Below are 24816 nucleotides of genomic sequence, written 5' to 3'. Positions count from 1 at the left end.
CAGGATGCTTACTTAGTAAACTTCAATCAACTAGCCCTTCTATTTCCTAGAATTCCTGTGCATATGCATGCAATTAAAAATTTCCCCAATTAACCTGTCTATTCTGTTTATTTCATAAACTCAATTTTCAAAACTTCAGAGTACAGTAAGAAAGTTTTCTCTCTCCTACCATATACAAGTGTTCACTATATGTTCAAAAGTTTTCAAACTAAAATGTTAAATGAAAATGCAAAATAACTGCTCTGCTGGGTGCCTTTTTAAAAATTTTTTCTTTAAAAGAGGAAAACTTATTTTGGGGGTTTGTGGTTTCAGAGGTCTCAGTCCATAGGTGCTGACTCCATTCCTCAGGGCCTGAGATAAAGCAGAACATTAGGGGAGATAGCCAAGGAAAGCAGCTCAGGACATCACACCAGCAAACAGGGAAACAAACTGCTTCCCTTTTGCACTAGAAATAAAATGCAAAGTCTTTCCAAAATGCAGTCTCTCCCTGCAAACCAGTTCCCTGGAGACCTCCAGGAACCTATCTCCTACAGTCAATCTTTTATTTATGTGTTTGTTTATTCATTCATTAATTCATTTGTTTACATTTTTTGGTCCTGGGAATTGAACCTTCAGTCTCCCACATGATAAGTAAATGCTCCACTTCTGAGCAATGTCCTCAACCCTCTATATTTATTTATTTAATTCATTTATTGTTGGCACTTGTTGAGAAATTGAACTCAGGGGCACTTTACCACTGAGATACATCCCCAGTTCTTTTTATTTGTTTATTGAATTTTTACTTATCTACTTGGTACAGGGGGTTGAATCCAGAGGTGCTTTGCTGATCCACATTTCCAGCTCTTTTTAATTTTTGTATTTTGAGACAGGGTCCCACTAAGTTTCTTAGGTCCTCACTAAGTTGCTGAGGCTGGCCTCAAACTTGCAATCCTCCTGCCTCCACTCCCCAGTAGCTGGGATTACAGGTACGTGCCACTGCCCCCAGCTCTATATTTAATCTTTGAAGCAATAAATATTTATTGAGCACCTACTGTGTGCAGGGCACTGCACTATATGCTAGGGTTACAGCAGTGAATAGGACCTGCCCCCCATGCATGACATGTTCTCTTCTTCAACAAGCCCATTCCCCCAGCAGGCCTCTGTGCTTCCTGATTATCTAATTTTAACTTAATTTGCTTGTGGATATGAGCTCAGAGAGGGCAGGGCCTTTCTCTGGATTGCTCATAATGCATCCTCAGGTCTAGAACAAAGCGTTTTTTTCTTTTTCTCTGTACTGAGGATTGAATCCAAGGGTGCTACACCCCTAGCCCTTTTTAAACTTTATTTTGAGACAAGGTCAGGCTAAGTTACCGAAGCTGGCCTTGAACTCGCCACCTCCTGCCTCAGCAGTCCCTGTAGAACAAATCCTTGTTTGTAGTTGGACCTCTGTAACAATGATTATTTATCTATCTGTTTGTTTGTTTGTTGGTACTAGGGATCAAACTCAGGGGCGCTTAACCACTGATCCACATTCCCAGCCCTTTTTATTTTATTTTATTTTATTTTTTTATTTTGAGACAGGGTCTCACTAAGTTGCTTAGGGCCTCGCTAAATTGCTGAGGCTGCCTTTGAATTTGCAATCCTCCTGCCTCAGCCTTCTGAATCCCCAGGATCACAGGCAACACACCATGCCACCTGGCCCTCCATAACAATTATTTGTAGAAATATTAGCTAACATTTAGTTAGTACTTGTTATATATGCACCTTACTCTGTTTTAAATTTTGAGTAGATATGTACTTATTTAATTCTGAAAACTAGCCCTATTGTACAAGAGTGAATGCACAGAAAAGCTCAGCTGTGAGTTTAAGTAGTCTGACTCCGGCTGTCAAGCTCCTAACCATAACCATTATGCAAGATGCCTTTAAGTGAATGAATCAATGAATCAGACTGATCTGGGTCCAAATACTAGCTGTCATTTAGCCTCATGATCTTGAGCTAACAGATTCTTCCCCCTTTTTCTGGGGGTGCTGGGGAGTGAAACCAGGACCTGGCCCAAGCTAGGCAAGTAATCGACCTCTTGACCGCAGATTCTTCATCGTTGAAGGTCAAGTCCCTCTTCCAAGTTCATGAAGATGCTGGAGGCTCTCAGATAACAGAACAGGCACACACGCACGCTCGCACACTCCATAACAATGCGGAGGGAGGTAGGAGCCCTGGAGGGCTGCGCCAGGTCGCCGCCCGGCGCGAGGTGTGGCAGCCTACAGGCAGCCAAAGTCTCTGGGCCCGCAGGTTCTGCTCGTTTGCTGACGCCCTACCTGGGGCCCAGGGCGCTTTCTCCGCCCCGCCAACCCCGAAGCCCGGGAAAAACTAGGCGACCTGGGAGATCGGCTCCTGCGTACATTCCCAACCTCGGGCGGCGGGGGCGGTGGCCCCGGAGAGATCCGACCGCGGGGAGAGCAGCCAACCAGCAGGTGAGGGGATAGGCTGCTGCCCCACCCGCCTCCGCCTGATTTCGTGAGGGAGGAAGCCGCCTGGCTCCCGCCCCTCACTGACCCAGCCTCGGGAAGCCTCGGGAGGAGGAAGAGGCGACCTGCGAGATGGAGGCGGCCAGCACCTGGGTGCTGCTGCTGGCGCTGCTGCTGCTGCTGCTGCTGACGCTGGCGCTGCCCTGGACCCGGGCCCGAGGCCACCTGCCCCCGGGGCCCGCGCCGCTGCCGCTGCTGGGGAACCTCCTGCAACTGCGTCCCGGGGCGCTGTACTCCGGCTTCCTGCAGGTGAGGGGCGGCGCAGGCCACCTGGCCGCGGGTGGAGGGTCCTCTGTGTGCCAGAGCACAGGGGTTCTCGAGTGTCCCAGGAGTATCCCAGAGCAAAGGGGCTAGGATGCCCTGCGAGATGGAGGACAGGAGCAGGTTGTCCAGGGTTGAGAAGGAGAGGGATGCCCCGGAGAGAGTATCATCACTGGGGGACCAGGCTGGGAGGGGCAGAGCCCCCAGATTCCTGGAGGGGGGTGAGAGCTAGGAAGCAGGGGTTCCAGGGCAGAGGACCCCACAGAATGCTGGGGAGCTGGTGGCCAGGGACCAAAGGTTAGGATGGAGCCTTCAAAAGTAGTGGCTGGTGGTACTGGGCTTGTCCCCGGAGGAGAGGAAGTGTCCTGAATGGGGATGAGAAGAAGGAAGCGAGGGTCTCTGGGGTGCTGTTGAGGGTGAGGGAGATCGGAGGTCTCCGGGCCTCTCAGGCTGAAGGAATCTGCCTGCAGAGACATAGGGTGTGGGAGGACGGGGGCAGCCGCTAGGAGGAAGCTGAGTTCCTGGGACCTGGTGGGAAGAAGGGGAGGCAGTCCCAACCTTCAGGGGGTGGGGTGGGAAGAGATTTCCCATCCTAGAGGATTCTGAGGGACTTTGAGGACATAGAAAGGGGGTGGGCGTCTGGGGAGGGACAGCGCTTAACAATATCTGCCCTAGAATTTGAGGTTTTAGTAGTGATGGAAAGGGAAGGGGGAGAGGGTGCACTTCTGTAGCTCAAAACTAGTTTGGAATTGTCCCAGAGTCAGAGGTTAGGGTCTGGCAGGAAGTAGGGGGATGAGATCTGGGAGGAAGGGGCCTGGGAGCCTGGTGCAGAAAGAGAACTAGCCTCTGACAGGGGCTGTTTCTGCTTGGGGGGAGGGGACAAGTTCCTGGTTTGTACCGGAGCAGATGGCTCCTCCTAGGACTGGGTTCCATCAGGATGGAGGCCCCTTGGCTGACAGTGGCAGTCCGGGCCCCACAGCAGCTGACCCCCTCTTCCTCTCTGCTCTGCCCCCAGCTGAGTGAAAAGTATGGGCCAGTGTTCACTGTGCACCTGGGCCCCTGGCGGAGAGTGGTGGTCCTGGTTGGGCATGAGGCTGTGCAGGAGGCCCTGGGAGGACAAGCGGAGGAATTCAGCGGGCGGGGAACCCTGGCAACGCTGGACCAGGTTTTTGATGGTCATGGTGAGTCATGAGAGGGGTGGGGGGCTGCTGGGTCTTGCCCCCACTTACAGGTACGTGACCTTTTGCATGTGGCTTAGTGCCTCTGTTCCCTTCTCTGGGAAATGGGACAAGAATTGTACCTATCACAGAGGGTTGTCCCAAGGAGGAAAAGAAGATGGGCCTTGTGCAGTTACTAATCATGGACCCAAGTGAAGCCCCAGGGTGGGAGAACTTTCAAGGCTCTGGAATTGATAGGCAAACACTCAAAATACAGAAAGTATAAGTATCCTCCTTGTTAAGACAGAAGGAGGTGACCCATGCTTTGCTCAGCTGGTGACATAGCCCCTGTCCTGCTCCCCCAGAGCACCCAGGTGAGGATGTCACCAGACAATGACAACTCAAAGGGGTTGGCCATGATGGGGAGGCCCAGGCTGTCCTGGGGGAAGCCCTGGGACTTAGGAATCCAAAAAAAGGGACCTAACTTGGACTATGGAGTGGGGAACATCCAAGAAATGGGCCCAGAAGAGAAGATGTCTGGGTTGGGACTCAGGATAAGAGGGAAGGGTGTTCCAGGCAGAAAGACAAGATTGTACAAAAGCACTGACAGCCCATCATGCCTGCCCTGTATGGGACAGATGCAGTGTCCTCTCAGTGTGAGAGAGGGGGCTTGGAATGAGACAATGGAGGAAGGGAGTAGCCTTCTCAAATATTTAAGTGCAGCTTTCAGAGCTGGACACAGTACCGTGTACTGGGGGTGGGATGCGAGGGTTTAGGGACAGCTTCTCAGAGGTGGTGACATTTAAGCTGGAATGTAAGTGGAGTTAGTTCACCTAGAACAGAGGTTCTGAGAGGCAAATAGGCAGAGGGAGCAGCAGGTCCAAAGGCTGGTTGGCAGGGGCAGGAAGTGAGAGAAGCCTGGTCTTGAGTAATGAACCAAGAGGTCAGGAGACTCTGCTTGTGGAGGGCCTGAGTCACACCAGAGCCTTTCCTGGAGACCTTGAAGTATTTTAATTAATTAATTAGTTAGTTAGTTAGTTTTGGTACTTGGAACTGAACCCAGGGATGCTTTACCACTGAGCTACCTCCCAACCCTTTTTTATTTCTCATTTTGAGACAGCATCTTGCTGTGTTGCTCAGGCTGACCTTGACTTTGTGATCCAGGTTCACTGGTTACTGCAGAGGGACAGAACTGAAGGCTGGGAGCCCAGAGAGGACCCCAGCTGACCAGGGCAGGGGCCAGATGGATGGTGCACTGAGATGGGGAAGGAGAGATACTGACTCCAGTTTGGAACAGGGGTGGAGGGGACACAGGGAAGAACAGGGGACATCAGGAGGAGGTGTCCATCCAGGAGGCCACTACTGGCCAGCATTCAAGAAGTAGAAACACTAAACTCAGAGCAAGAGAAGATCTTCTAGAGCAGGTGTCTTGAATAAAGGAGGAAGAGAGCTGAGTCCCATCCTTCCTGTCTTCCCAACTGTGGGGCAGAGGATTCAATGGTGCTCTGTATCTGCTAGGATGGACCGGTGGGAGGAAGAGGAAAGAAGGTGAACAGGTGGAAGGAAGGAATTTTTACTCACCCTGGTTAATCACAGAGCAAAAGGAGCCTGGTTTGGGACTGGGATTGTGGCTTAACGGTAGAGCAGTAGAGTGCTCGAGCGCTCGCCTAGCACAGGCGAGACCTGGGTAGGATCCTCAGCACCACATAAAAATAAAGGCATTGTGTTGTGTCCATCTACACCTAAAAAATAAATATTTTTTTTTAAAAAAGGGAGCCTGGATCATCCCATTTATCTATGCATTTATTGAGCACCTACTGAGTCTTCATGCCTGAGGGAGGCTGGTATGGATTCAGGATAGGGATCTGGGGGCACCTCTCTGCAGGGAAGGGACAGTACCTTCCTGATTCTAGACTTCCACACAGGAGTTTTCTTTGCCAACGGGGAGCGATGGAAGCAGCTCAGAAAGTTCACCATGCTGGCCTTACGGGACCTGGGCATGGGGAAGCGAGAAGGCGAGGAGCTGATCCAGGCGGAGGTCCAGTGTCTGGTGGAGGCGTTCCGGGAAACAGAAGGTCAGAGGGAGCGGTCAGTGCAAGGGCCTGGCTGAGTCGGGAGAGAAGGGGAAGCCTGGGGCTTTGGGGCTGGGCCGGGGTCTCTGCTTACCTCCACTCTTTTCCATCTTGCTGCCTCATGAGGTGTCACAAATCTCTTATGTCCCTGATGCTGTCACCTCCCTCTTTGGGGGCCTCCATCCCTCTTTTTTCCCTTTGCCACTGTTTCTTTCTGCCCGTCTTCCTCTATTTGTGTGTAATCCTCTCTGTCTCTCTATCCATTCACCTGTTTTTCTTTCTTTTTCTTTTTTTTTTTTAATACTAGGGATTGAAGGGATTGACCACTGAGCTACATCCCCAGTTCTTTTTTTTTTTTATTTTGAGATGGGATCTCATTAAGTTGCCGAGGGTCTCACTAAGTTCCCCAGCATCTTGTTAAATTGCTGAGACTGACCTCCAACTTGTGATCCTCCTGCCTCAGCTTCCCAAGTTACTGGAATGACAGGCACAGCCTATCTGTTTCTCTCTAGTTGGGCCTGCCCTCCTCTCTGTATTCAGGGGTCTGCCAGGTGCCATATTAGTTCCCTTGCCCTTTACACCCCCCAGGACGTCCATTCGATCCCTCCCTACTGCTGGCCCAGGCCACTTCCAATGTCATCTGCTCCCTCACCTTTGGCCTCCGCTTCCCCTATAAGGACAAGGAGTTTCAGGCTATCATCCAGGCCGCTGGTGATACTCTGCTGGGGATCAGCTCCCCATGGGGCCAGGTAAGTGTGTGGGATGCCTCTCCAGCCACCGTCCCCAAAGGTTCCTGCCAAGCCCTCTGAGAAACAGCTGTTCTTCCACCCACAGACCTATGAGATGTTCTCCTGGCTCCTGCGACCCCTGCCAGGCCCCCACACACAGCTCCTCCATCACTTGGGCACCCTGGCCACCTTTGCAGCCCAGCAGGTGCAACAGCACCGAGGGAGCCTGGACAGCTCAGGACCTGCTCGAGATGTTGTGGATGCCTTCCTGCTCAAGATGGCGCAGGTGGGGACGGAGTGGGAGGGATGCATGAATCTGCCTTAAATGGGGTTGGTGGTCTGGCTGGCCCGGGGATCTCGACTGGATCTGTGTGTCTCTCTGCGTGTCCCTGTGTATGTGTCCCTGCATGTGTATGCACACCTCTTCTCCATCTGTCTGTCTGTTCGGCTCTCTGTCTGCCTCTGTGTGTTGTTCTCCCTGGCTCCCCTCACCCCCACCCTCAGAATGCCTTTAGTGCAGGTGTCTCTGTCCCTTTGCCTGTCACCTCTGTTCCTCCCTCAGCCTGTTTCAGGTCCTGTCCCCAGCAGTTCTTCACCCTTCACACACATACTCCCCCTATTCACACTGGATGGGAGTTTTATGTGAATTACAATCACTGAATGATGAGTCCTTACAATTTAAAATTATAGCCAGGTGCCATGGCACACTCCTGTAATCCCAGGGGCCCAGGAGGCTGAGGCAGGAGGATCACAAGTACACAAAGCCAGCCTCAACAACTTAGCGAGGCCCTAAGCAACTTAGTGAGAGCCTGTCTCTAAACAAAATACAAAAAGGGCTGGAGATCAGCTCCCCACTTCTCCACTTTTCCCAAATGTTTATGTAAAATCTTTTTTTTTTTTTAAAGAGAGAGTGAGAGAGGAGAGAGAGAGAGAGAGAGAGAGAGAGAGAGAGAAAGAATTTTTAATATTTATTTTTTAGTTCTCGGCGGACACAACATCTTTGTTGGTATGTGGTGCTGAGGATCGAACCCTGGCCGCACGCATGCCAGGCGAGCACGCTACCGCTTGAGCCACATCCCCAGCCCCTGTGTAAAATCTTTGACCGTTCTTTTAACTTGCTGTGCTGCACCCCAAACCTGACTCCTCTGGACTTCTATTTCCCACAGCCTGTGTTCTCTGAGCCCCTCTCCCTGGTTTCTCCCAGGAGGAACAAAAGCCAAACACGGAATTCACTGAGAAGAATTTGCTGATGACGGTCACTTATCTGTTGTTTGCTGGGACAATGACGATAGGTGCCACTGTCCGATACGCCCTCCTGCTCCTGCTGAAACATCCTCAGGTCCAAAGTAAGATCCTTTTCTACCAGCTAACCTCGGAACAGAAGTAAGCATTTAAGAGGGGAAATGTGCAGGCTGAGCCAGAGCGTGGACTCAAAAATGAGCATTTGGGGGCCCTGAGCTATGAGAAATTGGGGGCTGCCAGTTGCAGTATGGAGCATGGTGACACACAAGGTGGGAGACATCTGCAGGGTCTTGTCACCTTGGTAGTCCATTGTAAGCCTGGATCATTGGCCACAGAGAGCTATGAAAGAATTTTGAGCAGGGGAACGCAGGGTCTGTTTTGCATTTTAGAAAAATCCTTTGTGCTCTGCCTGAAGAAGTAGATTATAAAGGGTGAGAGAGGATGCCAGGAACCCGAGGAGCAGGAGAGGGACCTGAACAGGGAGGACAGAGCTGGACCAGGCTGTGAAGAAGGAAGAGGAGGCAGAATCGATGGGTCTGGAGAACAAGACAAGGAGATACGCAGAGGCGGGCTCCAGTTTCTGGCTGGAGACAGGGCCCACCCTGAGCTAGGGACAGGAAGGATGACGAAGGAGCTGGTCTCAAGGAAGAGAGCAAAGCCAGTTTGGAATAAATTGAGCAGTCTGCAGCCACCAAGGAGGAGGGATCCAGGAGACCACAAGATGTACAAGTCAGGGCTGTAGATTAAAAATGTGGGGTCATCAGAGCATGGGCCGGAGCTGAACTGCCACAGTGATAGAGGGTGTGTGGGGATAAGGGGCAGGGCTGGGAATGAGTGCCAAGGAATTCCAGCATTTCCGGATCAGTGGCGTGGGGACTGACTTGGAAGAAGAGGCTCAGGGCCTGGTGGCTTTGGTGAAATTAGCTGTGGCATCAGGCTAGTGACTCGGGCCCCCAGTTTCCTCATCTGGGAAATGGAGTTGGATAATGGTATCCTCTCTTAATGGGAAATTAAATGTTCAGTACAGAGGATGTGTGGGTCCTGGGCTCAGGGAAGTTGGGGAGCTGTTCCTCCCTACCATCCCTGCCAGCCTCACCCCAATTACCACAGCTTCCAAAAGGAAGATTACAGGGTTCCACCCCACCCCTGACCCCTCACCCCTTCTCTTGCTTGCAGAGCGTGTGCGGGAGGAACTGACACGGGAACTGGGGACTGGCCGGGCTCCAAGTCTGGGGGACCGCGCCCGCCTTCCTTACACAGATGCAGTTCTGCACGAGGCACAGCGGCTGCTGGCGCTGGTGCCCATGGGGATGCCCCACTCCCTCACGAAGACCACTTGCTTCCGCGGGTACATCCTGCCCCAGGTGGGTTTATGGACAGCCAAGGTCCAGTAGTTGTCTCTGCCCTTGGGGCTTGAGTCTGTTGCTAGGAGAGTTGCTAATGGTGTGTCTTTTTCTTGATCTTAATGTATGTCTGTCTGTCTGTCCATCAGTCCCTGCTGCAGACATACAGTGTCTCCTATTCAGTCCATTCAGTTGGAGAGAAATTCAGACCCAGAGCCACTAGGGGGCGACGTATGCAAAACCCTGAAGCAGTTGCTGCTTGGTGTAGAATCAAATCCGCGGCTGTTAGAAATCAGCCACTGGGACCTTGGAAAAAATCTCTTCATCCTCTGTCCTTCAATATACCCCTCTTCTAAATTTAGAACTCTAACAGTATCAATTTAGAGTCCTAATATAATGCTAATAAACATCAAAGCAGCTCTTGGTGGTAAGGATGGGAGGGATTTTATATAGGACAGCAACAATATAATGATAACAAGAATCATAGGTTTCAGCACTTGAGGATCTGCTGTGTCAGGAATTGTGAGTACTTTACATATGTATTATTTTCTTTCTTTTTTTTTTTCTTGCTGTACTAGAGACTGAACCCAGGTACACTTTATCACTGAGCTATATTTCCAGCCCTCTTTATTTTTATTTTGAGACAAGATCTCACTCAGTTGAGGAGGCTGGCCTAGAACTTGATATCCTCCTGCTTTAGCCTCCTGAGTCACTGGGATTACAGATGTGTGTCCCTGAACCTGGCTTTATGTCTTACTTTATCTCCAAAACAACTGTATACAGTTACCATGCCCAATTCACAGACGAAGAAACTGAGAGCTTGCAAGGTTAGAAGGCTTGCCAAGGTCACCCAGCTTGCAATCAGGGAAGCAGGATTTGAAACTAGAATCTATGCTTTAACTATTTCTATGTGTGCCTGCCCTCCCCTACCTCCCTTTCTCTTGCACTCACGTGAACTGGTGTTCAATGCTTTTCTGTTATTTTCTGGCCTTTTCCCGGAACCCCCTCACCTTCCTGACTCGGTCCCCATTAGCTAGACTCCCTGACAGAGAAAGTCTCTCCTCTGCCAGGCACAGCGGTGCACATCTATAATCCCAGCAACTCAGGAGGCTGAGGCAGGAGGATCACAAGTTCAAGGTCAACCTTGGCAACTTTGAGAGATGCTGTCTATAAATTAAAAACAAGAAGAGCTGGTATGTAGCTCAGTATTAAAGCACCCTGGGTTCCATCCCCAGGGCCCAAGGAGGAAAATTAAGAAAGTCTCATCCCTCTCCTCACACTCCCTTCCTTGCCTTCATCCTCTACTGCACAACCCTGGGAACTCACCTGAGAGGCTGCCGCTCTCTCTGAACCTGGGCAGGGGGAGACTTCATGGACAGCCCTGCCCCTTGTCTTCATCTCTGTAAGATGGTGGCTTAGACAGGCACAGCTGAATCACAGCACACTCCCAAAGATTCAAAACAAAGGAAAAATAACGAGCTCTGCCAAGCTCTCTAAATGGTTACCTTGAGCAACTGCTTAAGTTCTCTGGGCCTGAATTTCCCCATCTTAAAACAGGAATGATATTCCTACCTGCCTCCTAGGATTGTTCAAAGATTTTGTATGTATATGCATGTGAGTGCATGTGAGTACATGTTCCTGTTAGATATGTGAGGTAGCATGTGTGAGTGCCATTAATGCTAACGTTGGGTGTTTTTGGTTTGGGTTTGGGTACTGGGGATTAAACCCAGGGGCACTTTACCACTGAGCTACATACCCAGTCCTTTTTATTTTTTATTTTGGGATAGGGCAACTAAGTTGCTTAGGGCCTTGATAAATTTCTGAGGCTGGCCTTGAACTTATGATCCTCCTGCCTCATCCTCCTGAGTCACTGGAACTACTAGCATGCCCCGACCCAGCCATCACCTGTCCTTTTAATTTTTTATTTATTTATTTATTTATTTATTTTTAGACAGGTCCCACTAAGTTGCTGAGGGTCTGGCTAAGTTTCCCAGGCTGGACTTGAACTTGAGTCACCCTTGCCTCAGCCTCCCCAGTTGCTGGCATTATAGGCATGCACCACACCCAGCAGTTGGCATACTTTGTGAACTACTTTGTGAACGGTGTCCCCGGCTCTCCAGACTTGTATTCTGCACTGGGGAACTGGGTGGCCTGGGATAGTGAGGGACTTGCAGTTTTATTATTTCCCCTCAGGGCACTGAGATCTTCCCTGTCCTTGGTTCCGTCCTGCATGACCCCAAAGTCTTTGAGCGGCCAGAGGAGTTCAACCCAGACCGTTTTCTGGATGAGAATGGACAGTTCAAGAAGCATGAGGCGTTCCTGCCCTTCTCCTTAGGTATCTGCTGCTATGACCACTGGCCCTGGCTGGCACGGCTGTCAGTGCCTGCTAGGGCAGCCCTGCATCCCCAGCTCATCCTCGGCTCCCCTGGGAGCCCGTGTGTGAACAGAGTTGTCTGAACCCCGTCTCCTCCTCTTGCCAGGTAAGCGCGTCTGCCTCGGCGAGGGCTTGGCGCGAGCGGAGCTCTTCCTTTTCTTCGCTGCCATCCTACAGTCCTTCTCTCTGGAGAGCCCAGGCCCCCTGAGCACCCTGAGCCTCCAGCCAGCTATCAGTGGCCTCTTCAACATCCCACCCGCCTTCCAGCTGCAGGTCCACCCCGCTGAAGAAGGAGGGAGCTTGGGGCGGAGGTAGCCACTTGGAAAGAGGCTGCCCGCCTCGGTGGCGTGCGTGGACAGGGTGTATCTCCAGAGCCACGAGCCTGCACTGCAGAGGCTCCCACCTCCCCACACATATGTTTTCTGGAATTTTCACAGATAAGTGGCCTGTGCTGCTGCCGAGGCATCAGCCACATGCCCATACTCAACCACAAGGGCCACCACTGCTATCTGCAGAAATGCAAGCACTTGTCCAGCTAACCCAGCAGCCCATGCCAACCCACGGTTCCCTGGGCTCTCAACCTGCATGTCGGAGTCCAGCCACCATGCTTACAGCTCTCACACACCCGTGCCACCATCTCTGGGTGCCTGCCACAGACAGCAAAATGCACCTCCCGGGTCATGCCACAGTCAGGGTGTCCTGTCCTCAGCCCCGTATGCTCCGTTGCGTGATCTCCCTCCAGGCTCATAAGCACCCCTGTCCACCCACGCCAACCACTGATCCACCCAGCCAGCCCTCGCATGACACCTTCCTGGCTCCCACTGAGAACTGCTGCTCTTACAGAGGCACAGTCTCCAGCCAGCTCCATACCTTTGTCCCTCAGGGACACCCTTTTAGGAGTACCCCTTTCAGTAAATTTTCTCAAATACAAATATTTTCTGATCTGCAATTAGGCACACAGACTTTGGACACCGGAGGACTCTCACCTGCTCCCACCACACACGCACGTACGCACAGCCCCTATTCTGTGGTCAAAGTCCCCATTAGGCCCTGGAAAGGGGCTAGATGTCCAAGCAGGGTCCAGGTCCCAACCCCCCAGTGCCAGGAAGGAGGCCAGACCTGACCTCTTTGTGGCTTGAAGGTCTCCATTTTGCAATAAAAGTTTGTCTCTGGCCCAGGGCAGGGCCTACTGTGCCTGTGTAACTGTCTGTCCTAGTGAGTAAGGGGTGGAGATGGGGGAGTTCACCCCTCCCCTGAGGTTGGGCGGGAGCTGAAAAACATGGTCACCGCCCACCCTGGCTGTTGACATCAGGACCAGATGTGGGGCTGAGAGGGGAGGGAAGGGGAGGGACAGGGCTGGGGCTGATGGCTGGTTGCTCAGCCAGGGAAAGCCCAAAGCTGATGGATTCAAACCCTGAGAAGTGTCTGAAAACAGAGGTACGCAGGCATCAACGCCCAGACCCTCCCCCACGGTCCTTTTCCACCACCCATGTGCTGCCGTCCCTTCACAAGGAAACCAAAGGCATCTTTTTACTTCTTAAATTATCTAAGGAAAGTTTTCCACATGCAGGAGGCCCTGGGTTTGATTCCCAGCAACCAAAACAAGTTTTGTAATAAAATAGAAGAGAACCGTCAACTTTCTGCCTTATTTCATCTGTCACTCTGGAGTTATTTTAAGACAAATCCCAGAAAAAAATGAACATGCATGCCTAAGCATTAAGGACATTCCCTCTCTCAGCATTTTAATTTTTTAAATTAATTTTTATTTATTATTATTTTTGCATCCCTGGGTGGGTGCAAATCCTCCAACATTTTATTATGACAGTTTTTTTTTTTTAAGAGAGAGGAGAGGGGGAGGGAGAGAGAGAGAGAATTTATTTTAGTTCTCAGCGGACACAACATCTTTGTTGGTATGTGGTGCTGAGGATCGAACCCGGGCTGCACGCATGCCAGTGCATGCCAGTCGAGCGCGCTACCGCTTGAGCGACATCCCCAGCCCCTTATGACAGTTTTTTATCCATTTTTTTTTTTTTTTCAGTGCTAGGGATTGAACCCAGGGCCTTTCACATACCAGGCAAGGATTTTACCACTGAACTAAGTCCCCAACCCCTGTGACAGTTTTTTAAACATGCAGCAAAAGTGGAAGGAGTTGAGCATCTGCTATGTCCAGGGTTTTCCCCCAGGCCTTTTGTTAGATTGTGACATTTTTTTAACCTACCTGAGCATCCGGCTCAGGGAAATATCTCCAAGTACGTTACAGGCATCCGTTCACCTAAAAACTTCAAAGTCTATATCATTAGTTAATATTTCCTTTTTAAAAAGCATTTCCATGATATTATCACTTTATTGGTTTAAGTTGGACAGAGGTGGCACAAAACAGTGATGTAACAGAATTAAAAGATGAGGCTGAGCCAGGTGTGGTGGTTCACACCTGTTATCCCAGCTACTCAGGAGACTTGGAACACAAGCAAGTTCAAGGCCAGCCTCAGCAATTTAGCAAGACTCTGTCTCAAATATATATATAAATGAATGAATAAAAAAGGGCTGGGGATGTGGCTCAGTGGTAAACTGCCCCTGGGTTCCATCCCTGGAACCAGAAAAAAAAAAAAAAAATATATATATATATATATATATATATATATATATATATATATATATATATGAAAAATTCTAGAATTAAATAGAAACTAAATATATCCTGAATTATTGGATTTAACAGTACCATTCTTAATACTTTGACATTCCAAAAGGAATGAAGTTTAAAATTTTTCCTTTTTAAAAAAAATTAAGGTGATGACTTAGATCTCATTTGTACTCAAAAGTCAGATTCAGGGAAATGTGGAATTGGATAAAAATACCAGAAAATCATGGGGCTGGGGTTGTGGCTCAGTGGTAGAGCACTCCCCTAGCATGTATGAGGCACTGGGTTCCATCCTCAGCACCACATAAAAAATATATATACACAAAATAAAGGTATTGTGTCCATCTACAACTAAAAAAAACAAACAAACAAAAAAAAAAAAACCCAGAAAATCAATTTATTTAAAGAGGCACAGACCTTGCCCTGTATCAATATAAAAACTGACATCAGAAACGGCATAGATCAGGCCCAGGCCCTGAGTTTCATCCACAACACTGTGCGGGGGGTGGGGGGGGACAAGAAAGCAAGCTGACTTAGGATGATTTCAGTATCAAGAAAAAATATGCTTCAATACTAGGAATTATTGAACCCCAAAGTAAAAATAATTAGAATTAGTATAGTCTTCAAATATATTTGTATGTGTGGCAAAATATAGATAACATTTTAACCCCAAGTATATGATTTAGTGCATTAAGTATGTTCACTATGTGTGAATAGCCATCCCCACTACACCTAAACCTTATGTCATCTCCAACAAAAACTACCTACTCAGTAACTCCCTCTTTGAAGTTTACCCTTTCGTTTTTCTTTTTTGGAGCTCTGGGTAGATGCTGGTTCATGTTCCATCATTGAGCTATATTCCCAGTCTTATTTACTTATTTAGGTACTGGGGATTGAATCCAGGGGTTCTCCACAACTGAGCTACCTTCCCAACCATTTGTTTGTTTGTTTGTTTGTTTGTTTGTTTGTTTGTTTAGGAGACAGAGTATCACTAAATTGCTGAGGCTGGTCTTGAACTTGTAATCCTCCTTCCTCAGCCTCCTGAGTGCTAGGATTACAGACATGTTCCACCATGCTCACCTAGAGGGATCTTTTAATCAGATCCAGGGCTGGTCCTGTAGCTTAGTGGTAGAGTGCTTGCTTCCATCCCTCACAAGGCCCTGTGTTTGATTTATTGTTAATAAATAAATAAACAAAATTAGATCAGCTCCTGTGTCTCCCTTTCAAGTCCCACCAGGGGTTCCCACCATAGAATAAAGACCAAAGGCCTTCCCAGCCTTCCCAGGGGTTAACTTGAACCCTCCCTGATCCATCCTCTCCCTGCCCCGGCCTCCATTCATTCCAGTCAGAAGGGCCTCCCTAAAGTTCATTGAGTCTGTCTCAGGCCGACCTGGAGGCCTCTGCACGGGCTGCTCCCTCTGCCTGGAATGCTATTCTCTACGTGTTCCTTCACTGATTTCCCTTAGACTCAATCACAACCTCTGAAGCCTTCCGCAGCCCTTTCTCTGAAATAGCACTTCTACTCTTTGCTGTCCCCTCCCCTGCCTTACTTCTCCTCAAGGTCCCATCCTGCATCCTAATACATATTTTTGTGCCTGTTGTTTCTCCTCTCCTTACAACAGGAGTTCAATGAGGACATGGCCTTGTCCTGCTCACTGTGGAAGCACCAGTCCCCAACACAAAGGGCACTTCTATACCTGTCATTCTCATTAAATAATATTTTTTTTAAAAAATGCATTTCTACCGGGCATCATGGCACACACCCGGAATCCCAGCAATGCTGGAGGATCACAAATTCAAGGCCAGCCTTGACAGCTTAGTAAGACCTTGTCTTAAAAAATAAATAAATAAAAAATAAAAATAGCTGGGGATATAGCTCAGTGGTAGAGTGCCTCTGCATTTAATTCCCAGTACCAAAAAAAAAAAAAAAATGTATTTCAAGGTAAATTGTAGACACACCATAGTAGGTTCTGGCAATCAGAACTCGAGTAAGTGTGCTCACGGGCTCCAGGTAGCCACACTTCCAGCTGGCTCCATGGGTCTTAGGTGGGCAGAAATCCCTAATATATCTAAACAAGGGGGCAGAACTTTGCACATATTTCCATCCCCCCAAAAGTCAGAATTATTGTCACCTATATGTCAAGGCTTTGTACAGGACAGTGGAATACAGTAGTAACTTAGATATATAGTCAGCTCCACCCTCCTGGAGCCCACAGGCCAGCCAAGGAGACAGACAAAATTGTGCCAAATAAAACTATAATGACAGCCCATGCAAAGTTTTGCACCACCACCCCCCCCCAAAAGAAAGAAAAAAGACAGGATGTTGGGAGTGAACAACATGAGGGCCTAGGTCATACAGTGATGCAGTGGAGAGGGGACCCTAGGGATATGGATGAGGGGTATGTAGGAGTTGGGGACAGAAAGCTGAGCTGCAAAAAGATGCTCCAAAGGCTGGGGATGTGGCTCAAGTGGTAGCACGCTCGCCTGGCATGCGTGCGGCCCGGGTTCGATCCTCAGCACCACATACCAACAAACGTGTTATGTCCGCCGAGAACTAAAGAATAAATATTAAAATTCCCCCCCCCCTTTAAAAAAAAAAAAAAAAGATGCTCCAAGGCTGTAAGGAGGTTCTTTGGGTCAGAAAGTGAAAGACACCAAAGGAGAGGGAGGGTTAGGACTCTGAGGGGGTCCTCATGGGCCTCTGTAAGGGGTTTATCTAAAAAGGTTGGGGGCAAGGCAGGGAGAAGGTTAGATTTGGAATTGGAAAACATTCTTCTGACTGCTGAATGGGAGAAGGAGTAGAGGCTGGTGGCCCAGGCAGGAGGCCAGGGCTGTGTCTAGGTGGGAGACACTGGGGCTGGTCCAGGGTGGGGTTATAGGGAGAAACCAGGGCAGGTGGGAAAGAGGTCTGTGAGCTGAGTCTCCATGGATATCAGTAACTGGCTGTGCCCAGGAGGACCCCAAGGCTCAGGCCTAAGTGGCAGGATGAATGCTGGGGCCATCACCAAGGTGGGATACAAATGAGACAGCCCAAGGAGACTAATGGGGAAGGGTCCTGAGTGGCCTGCTGAGGAGCTAGGTGCTCACCCCAAGGGCAGAAGGGAGCCACAGCTAAGAAGTGGGAAACAGGGTCTAATTTGGGTCTCAGAAACATCCCTCTGGTTGCTAAAGGAGATGGATTGGAGGGAGAAAGAGGAGAGGAGGGGGCCTAGAGAAGGGGACAGAGAAAAACACCAGGAGGCCAAATAGACAGGACTTAATGATGAGCTGTTGGGATACGGAGACCCAAACAGAATGGCCAAGAGCAGAGAGTCGGCACCCAACCACCTCGTACATAAGACTCCCAGGCATGCAGAGCCCCCTGTGCCCAACACACAGGGATGCAGAAATGGCCATGCAGGGGGAGCCAAAACCCAGGTCCTAGATCTGCAAGGACCTGGATGCACAATGAGGCCAGAAGGAGGGAGCAGCAAGTGCAGAGACAGAGAAGCCCAAACCGCTGGGCACCTTGTCAGCTGTCATTGCCACGTGCAAGGAACCGCATGCACTTTGACCCAGATCACCCTCCAACTAGCCTGCTCCGTGGACCCTATTCTTATTCCCATCTTACAGAGGGACACGCTGAGGGACGGAGGCCAGTCACTTGCCCACAGTCACACCATTAGTGGGAGAGCTGGACTTGGGTCTGGGGGTGCTCCCATGAACGCACACACACTGGTGTCCAGCTTCTGTGTGTCAGCATCCATGTCCCCTGGGATCCCCACCCAGCAGTGGACTTGCCTCTCTGAGCTTTCCCTAGGAGGCAGCTCCCGACCTGACTTGCCTGAAGGTGTCCATGGGCAGGCAGGGCAGCGTGCCCCTGCGTGCCTCTGCCTGCACCAGGCTCTGTGTCAATGCCATCTGAGTGTGTGTGTGTGTGTGTGTGTGTGTGTGTCCTTGTCCAAGGAGCCCTGAGTGTGAGGGGGGAATGAAGGGCCAAGGAGGCCTGGCTAGGGCCGGGCTGGGGGTGGAGGCAGGGGGCCGTCGTGGGCTGAGAGGGGAGTGGAGTTCTGGAAGAATGTTTACCAGACCCAGAGAGCCCAGGGGACAGCGCCCAGAACCCAGCACAGAGGCGCAGCCTCCTGCCTTCTGGGCCCAGGAGAGGGGCGCCGTCACCAGGGTCCCTGTCCCCCTTCCCCGCCTCCCTCCAAGGCCCCTTTAAGACCGGGCTGGTCCCCTGCTCTCCGGGTTAACCCCTTTCTGCCCAGGTGGCCCCCTGGGCTCCCGCCGGGGCGGAGGCAGAGGGGGAGCCGGGGGCGGGGAAAGGGTTGTCCGAAGTCTGGGAGGAGAGGAGGCCGGGGACCGGGGACCGAGAAGGCGGCTGCCGAGGAGCGAAGCCGGCAGAGGGGCCCCGCTGGGCCAGGCGGGCAGTGCCAAAGCCGGGGAGCCCAGGGCTGGGGGGAGGGCCGGGGACAGCCCGGCCCTGCCCCCTCCCCTGCAGGGCGCCCAGCAACTTCGGAGGAAAGTTTGGCCTCGGTGGCGCGGTCGGGCCGGAGGATGGGCAGGGCGCTGGCCTGGTGCTTGGTGCTGTGCTGCTGGGGGTGCGCGACCCCCGAGGGTGAGTGATGGGGGCCCTCGGGCCGGGCCACCCACCAAGGGACAAGGGAAGTGGAGAGAGGAGGCGCGGGATGGATGGCAGGTGGCGGAGTTTCCTTGGGACAACGGAGAGGGGACTCGGAGAGAGGAGAGGAGGAAACAGAGACTGGGAACTATCAAGACCGCAGGGAAGAGAGGAGACAGAGAGGAACAGAAGGACAAGAAACAGAAACTGGGAGGGCCCAGGCGGGAGAAATGGAGAAGCCGGACAGGGGAATTTGAGGGAGGGAGCCCAAGGCAGAGGGGCTGAGCTGGGGGCTCAGGGAGGGCAGGCTGGGATCCCCACAGAGAAGCCCCAGGAGTGGTGGGATGAGGGATCTGGAATCCTGAGAGTCCCCTTTCCACTGTCAACCTCCCCACACCTGTCCCTGCTCCACTGAGGTCTGCTCCTCTCTGGGGAGCTTCTGCCTCCAGTTGTCACCCCTGTGGGGGGCTCCATTTCTCTCTCTCTCTCTCTCTCTCTCTCTCCCCCCCCCCCCCGTGTGTGTGTGTGTGTGTGTGTGTGTGTGTGTGTTTTCATTTCCCTGTCTTTTTCTTTCCTTGTAACCCAGGGGAACTTTATTACTGAGCTACATCCCCATCCGTTTTTATTTTTCATTTTGAGAGAGGGTCTTGCCAAATTCCTCGATAAATTGTGGAGGCTGGCCTTGAACTTGTGATCCTCCTGCCTCAGCCTTCCAAGTTACTGGGATTACAGGTGTGAGCCACCATGTCTGTCTTCTCCATGATCTCTAAGTCAGTGTCTGTCTTCTCTCTCTCTCTCTCTCTCTCTCTCTCTCTCTCTCTCTCCCCCCCCCCCTCAGTCTCTGTGACTCTCCCCTCTTTTCCCCTCTTGAGGGCTATTTCTTCATTTCTTTCTCTGTCTCTTCCTTTATCTCTCCCTCTCTTTCTCCCCAGGCCTGACTTTCTCTAGCTTCTCTGGTGCCTGTCTCTGTCTTTCCATCTCTCTTTTTCTCTCTCCCATCTCTCTTCCCGGCCTCTTTTCTTCCCCTGTATCCACCAGCCTGATCTGTGAAGTCTCTAGAGACCCTTGGGGCAGGCACTGGCCCCTGCCAGGCAACCCAGGGCGTGGGAGGCTGCCAGATCCCGGGCCTCCTTCCCAACGGAGGGATGGAGGCTGGACCTCAGTCCCCTGGGAAAACTCCCATCCTCCCCCAAGCCTAGGCCCTCCACCCCCTTCTGAGGTCACTCTACAACTATGTGGACCTAAAGGCCTGGCAGGGTCCTGGCAGCCAGTGGGCAGGCAGAGACAGGGTGAAACTGTGGAGCTGGAGGGAATTAGGGGTTCCTAAGCTCCTAAATTCCCATTTCCCCATAGGTGCAAAGGTTGAGGCTGACAATCCCTTTGTGGGGAGTCCAGGGAACATCACCGGTGCCCGAGGAATGGTGGGGACCCTTCTGTGTGAGCTCCAGGTTCAGGGGGAGCCCCCAGAGGTGACCTGGCTTCAGAATGGACAGATCCTAGAGCTGGCAGACAGCACCCAAACCCAGGTGCCCCTGGGCGAAGACTGGGATGATGAATGGAAAGTGGTCAGCCAACTCAGGTGTGCAGTCACCCCCTCCCCCACCAAGCCCCTCCCCACCTCTGTCTACACCCCCCTCCATCAAGCAGAGGATGAAGAGGCCCTTCCTGGGCTGGAATCCCAGCTTGACCACTTGCCGGCTGTGTGGCTTGAACTGGTGACTTGACCTCGGGGTTTCACTTTCTTCTTCTGTAAAATGAATTAAAAATAGTGTCTACTGCATCCTCCCTGTGAGTTTTCAGTCCAGGCCCCTCTCCCAGTTCTGGTGACCTTTGCCAATGTTCAACTCTGACCCCCACCTCTCCATCCCTCCTCTTCTGCCAGAATCGCATCCCTGCAGCTTACAGATGCCGGACAGTACCAGTGTGCGGTGGCTCTGGGCGGACAGACCTTCATGTCCCAGCCTGGCTACATAGGGCTGGAAGGTGAGTCCTTGGGTCAGACGTTCTGAGGGATCAGAGGGTGCTGGGGGACTCAAGGTCCCTGGGGACATATAGCCTAGGAATGTCAGAGATCTTCAGAGGTCAGAAAACTTGTGAGTCCACAATTATGGGGGAGCAGGTTTGAGGGACTATGATTATATGATCTTGGGGAGAAGACATCTTAGGAGTTGTTGGATGTCCTGAGGGGCAGACATGCTTGGAGTAGGACATTCTGGGGTTAGGTAAGGAATCAGAGGCAGGTCAGGTGACTTAACTGTCTTCCCCATCTCCAGGGACCTCAGTTCCCCCATCAGTAAGATGAGATGAGGAGTCACACATTGTGGGAAAGAGAATCAGGTAGGCACCAACTGTGTGCGTTGGTGCATGCCTATTATCCCAGCTACTCAGGAGACTGAGGCAGGAGGATTGCAATTTTGAGGCCAGCCTCAGCAGCCTAGCAAGATCCTGTCTCAAAAAATTTAAAAAAGGGCTGGGGATGTAGCCCAGAGTTAGACCACCCCTGGGTTCAATCCCCAGTGCATGCGCATACACATGTACACACAAAGGAAGGGAGGAAGGAAGAAAGGGAGGGAGGGAGGGAAAAGAAACATGAGGGGCTCAGGTATGTTGGGGGTCAGGCATAGGGGGAATCAGGTATTGGGCTTATGTATCCTGGGTCAGTCATCTAAAGGAGGCTCAGGTGTCCCGAGGATTCAGACATGGGGGTTGGCAAGAGACCCTGCAAGGTGAGTCTGATGTCCAAAGCCTCACTCACCATCTTGGAAGTGGCTCAGACACCTGGGAGGTTCAGAGGGATCCACCGCCCTCCCCACAGGCCTGCCTTACTTCCTGGAAGAGCCAGAAGACAGGATTGTGACAGCTAACACCCCCTTCAACTTGAGCTGCTGGGCCCAGGGACCCCCAGAACCTGTGAATCTACTTTGGCTCCAGGATGCTGTCCCCCTGAGCCTGGACATGGCCCCCAGCCCCCAGCACAACCTGCATGTCCCAGGTGAGTGTGGGAACACGGGCCAGGTCAGTGGAGAAGCCGGTTGAGGTGGAGGTGGGGGCAAGACAACCCTTCACATTAGGCCTCTGCCTCCGCTGTCCCAGTCTCGGTGTTCTGCCTCTGTCTCCTTGTCTCTCTCTTGTGCCTCCCTCTGCCTCTTTCTGTGCCTTCTCCAGCTCCCTGCTTCTCTGTGCCTGTCTCACTGTTTCTCTGAGCACATGTCTGTCTTTCTGTCTGTATCTCTGTCTCTCCCTCCGTTCACCCCTGCCTCTCTCTGAATAGCATTCTTTGTCCTGGGTTTCCTCTGAGCTGTTCTGTGGTCCAAGTGTGTGGGTCTGGTGCCCCTTTGTCAGTCCTGGACCCAAGCAGGCCACTGGAACCGATGATCCCCTCCTGTCTTGTACCCCCACACATACAACCTGTCCACCTCCAGCCCTGAAGAGCCCTGATGACCTTGGTCAAGGGGAAGAGATCTTTTTGAAGAAGAAGGAAGGGGAAATGGGAGATAGAGAAAGTTAATTACAAAGAGACAGAATGAGAGATGCAAGGAGAGATAAGAGTTCACAGAGATGACCCAAGACGGAGAAAGTCAGGGCAAGTGGTGGAAAGCCCTCCTTCTGGGTGACCCTCTCCTGCATCACACAGAAGGGGCACCTTGCTGGGGGTCACATGACAGTCAGAGGCAGAACTGGGGGAACTTGGATATGGGCTTCCCCCTTATGGAGGGAGGAGAGACAGGCACACAGATGGGGACAGCTCAGTCAGGGGAGGCACTTCCCTAGGCCAACCTGCTGGGGTGAGGAGTGGTCTCTGGGGTGAAGGAGGTGTCACATTCTCAGCATTCCTGAGGCCCTGAGTGTGCAAGGAAGCAGTGGTGACCATGCTGGCCCCCCAGAGGGGTGACTCAGGCCCGTGGCTCAAGTGGCCGGGTAGGGGCCTGAGTCAGCCTGGCAGGACCTGGGAGAGGCTTAGGGAGACAGAGAGAGGGAGGGAGGAGAGGTATGAGAGGGTCTTGTGTGTATCAGTGTGCAGCTATGGGGACAGACACCTACACCGAGTGGTGTGTCAGTATTTGTCCCTCTCTGTGTTTGTGTGTTCACAGCTGTTGAGACTGTGTGCATAGAGTGCCGGGAGGGCTGTAAGTGTGTTTTGTGGCTTTTGTGCACACTCTCTGTGTGGATGTGATAGTGTCTACTCACAGGTGTGCATCTATAGGTGTGAGTGCGTCCTGGTGTGGGCTTCTGTCCCCCTGCGGAATCAGGATGTGTCGGGGGATAAGTTGGTGTGTTTCCTATTGGCTGTTATAGATGCACATCCATGGATGTCTCTGTATGTCAGAGGGTAAGTGGGCTGTCATGAGTCTGTCACCACTAAGTCCTAGGTCTAAGATCTACTTCCATCTGGTCTCCCTGCATGTATTGGCTCAGCTGCCTCTTGGGGGCTGAATTCAGGGTACCCTCCAGCCAGTGTGCATCTGCACACCTGTGCCAACCGTGTGTCCACCACAGTGTCTCCCTCCTTGCGCGTCTATGACAGGCCTTTGCGTCTGCACAGCTCTTTTTCGTAACACCCTTCACCTCCATGAATGTGAAGCAACCTGAATGTGTCTGGCTATTTTGGCACAGATGAAGGCCTGGCTGGGGGAGGGTCAATCTCTCCCTCTCCAGCCTCAGTGTGCTTGTTGCCTGGAGTGTGTATCTCAATATGCAGGGAGGTTGGTGTTCCAAAGCGACGAACCCCACATATGTTGCATTGTTAGATGTTTGTGATTAATGTGTGCACATGTGCTTGTGTGTTTACGTTTGTCCTAAGGTTGACTCATTTGTGTATGTGCGTCAGTGTCAGCCCCTGTGTGTTTATGAGTAAGTCACTGTGCATTTGTGTCACTGAGTGTTTGGGACAAGCATCAGCCCTGGGAATCCGAGTAGCTTAGCCAGTGCTGCGTTTTTTGTGTATGCCTGAGCGCTAAAAACGGCCCCTGTGTGTTAGGCGTGATTCATTGTGTGTGTGGGGGGGAGGTGCCTTGTCTAGGAATTTTGTCAGTTTGTCCCTCGGTCTACTCAGGGTGTGTCCTCTTTCTCCTTCCATCCTTCTTCCCTCGGAAAAGGATTGGAGGGGGGAGCAAAGAGGGAGGCAGTACATCTGGAAAGCACATCTGGAGTAGGAAAGAGCCTGCTGGTGGGGAGGGGGTCCCAGACCCCTTGGTTCCTCCTGTCCCCCTCCCTCAAGGTGCAGCCACTGGGGCCTGGAAAGAGGGGGTCCCCGGCTAGGCCCCCAGACCAGCCGGAAGTGCCGGGGTGGGGGGGCGCCCCGGTGACTCACGCGGGGGCAGGAATGCTGCGGTCGGAACTGGACCCGGCTCCAGAATCCCCCTCGCCCGGAGCTGCTCATCCGCCCGCCAGCTCCCGCGCCCTGACCGTAGCGGCCCCCACGTGCCAGGTGGCTGGAGCCGACCCAGCTCCCCCGCCCGCCGCTGGGCTGGCTTGTTCCTCTCGATGGCGGGGGCGGCGGGGACTGCGGGGGCCCGGGCACCTGACCTTGGCCGGGGACGGCAACTGGGCAGCCGCCGCGGGGCGCTTCCCTGCCCACCCCCTTCCGGCCTCTGTGACTTTCCCCTAATCCACTCCCTCTGCTGACGGAAAAAAGGAAACTTTGTGTCTGGGGACAGAGGCCGCCCTCCAGAGCGGACCGAGGGTGGGAACTGGTGGGAACGGGCGCACGCACGCAGCCACCCCGAGCTCAGCAGGACAGCTGTCCCCACAGCCTCAGAGCCACGCACACACCCACGCAGGCAGCACCAGAAGAGCAGGCTGGAAACTTGGTCCTCTGCACATCCTGCCCCCCCCCCCCACACTGTGCATCTGTGTGTGTTGTATAGCTGCGCACTGGGTATCTATGTGTTTG

General features: G+C 52.0%; 2 protein-coding genes across 3 annotated transcripts in view; both read left to right on the top strand.

Moving 5' to 3' along the window:
* The first annotated feature begins 2199 nt into the window (after window positions 1–2199).
* CYP2S1 (cytochrome P450 family 2 subfamily S member 1) lies at window positions 2200–13296 on the top strand. The gene is made up of 9 exons (XM_081275865.1): window positions 2200–2754; window positions 3782–3947; window positions 5849–5998; window positions 6584–6744; window positions 6830–7009; window positions 7928–8069; window positions 9142–9329; window positions 11502–11643; window positions 11789–13296. Exons 1-9 carry the CDS (start codon window positions 2578–2580, stop codon window positions 11995–11997), a joined length of 1515 nt encoding a protein of 504 aa, XP_081131991.1. The 5' UTR covers window positions 2200–2577; the 3' UTR covers window positions 11998–13296.
* A 5304-nt stretch (window positions 13297–18600) lies between these two features.
* The window catches only part of AXL (AXL receptor tyrosine kinase), a 29526-nt gene continuing 23310 nt past the window's right edge, over window positions 18601–24816 (top strand). For both annotated transcript variants that reach the window (XM_081275270.1, XM_081275269.1), the window contains exons 1-4: window positions 18601–18920; window positions 20277–20502; window positions 20806–20906; window positions 21739–21915. In XM_081275270.1, the coding sequence (XP_081131396.1) occupies window positions 18860–18920; window positions 20277–20502; window positions 20806–20906; window positions 21739–21915 (565 nt within the window). In that variant the 5' untranslated portion in view covers window positions 18601–18859. The remainder of the gene's footprint in view (window positions 18921–20276; window positions 20503–20805; window positions 20907–21738; window positions 21916–24816) is intronic.

The sequence above is a fragment of the Spermophilus citellus genome (genome assembly GCF_964194105.1).
Source record: "Spermophilus citellus genome assembly, chromosome: 18".
In the NCBI taxonomy this organism is placed as follows: Eukaryota; Metazoa; Chordata; class Mammalia; order Rodentia; family Sciuridae; genus Spermophilus; species Spermophilus citellus.
Note: the sequence above shows the minus strand (reverse complement) of the source record. Positions and strands in the feature narration are given on the sequence as shown.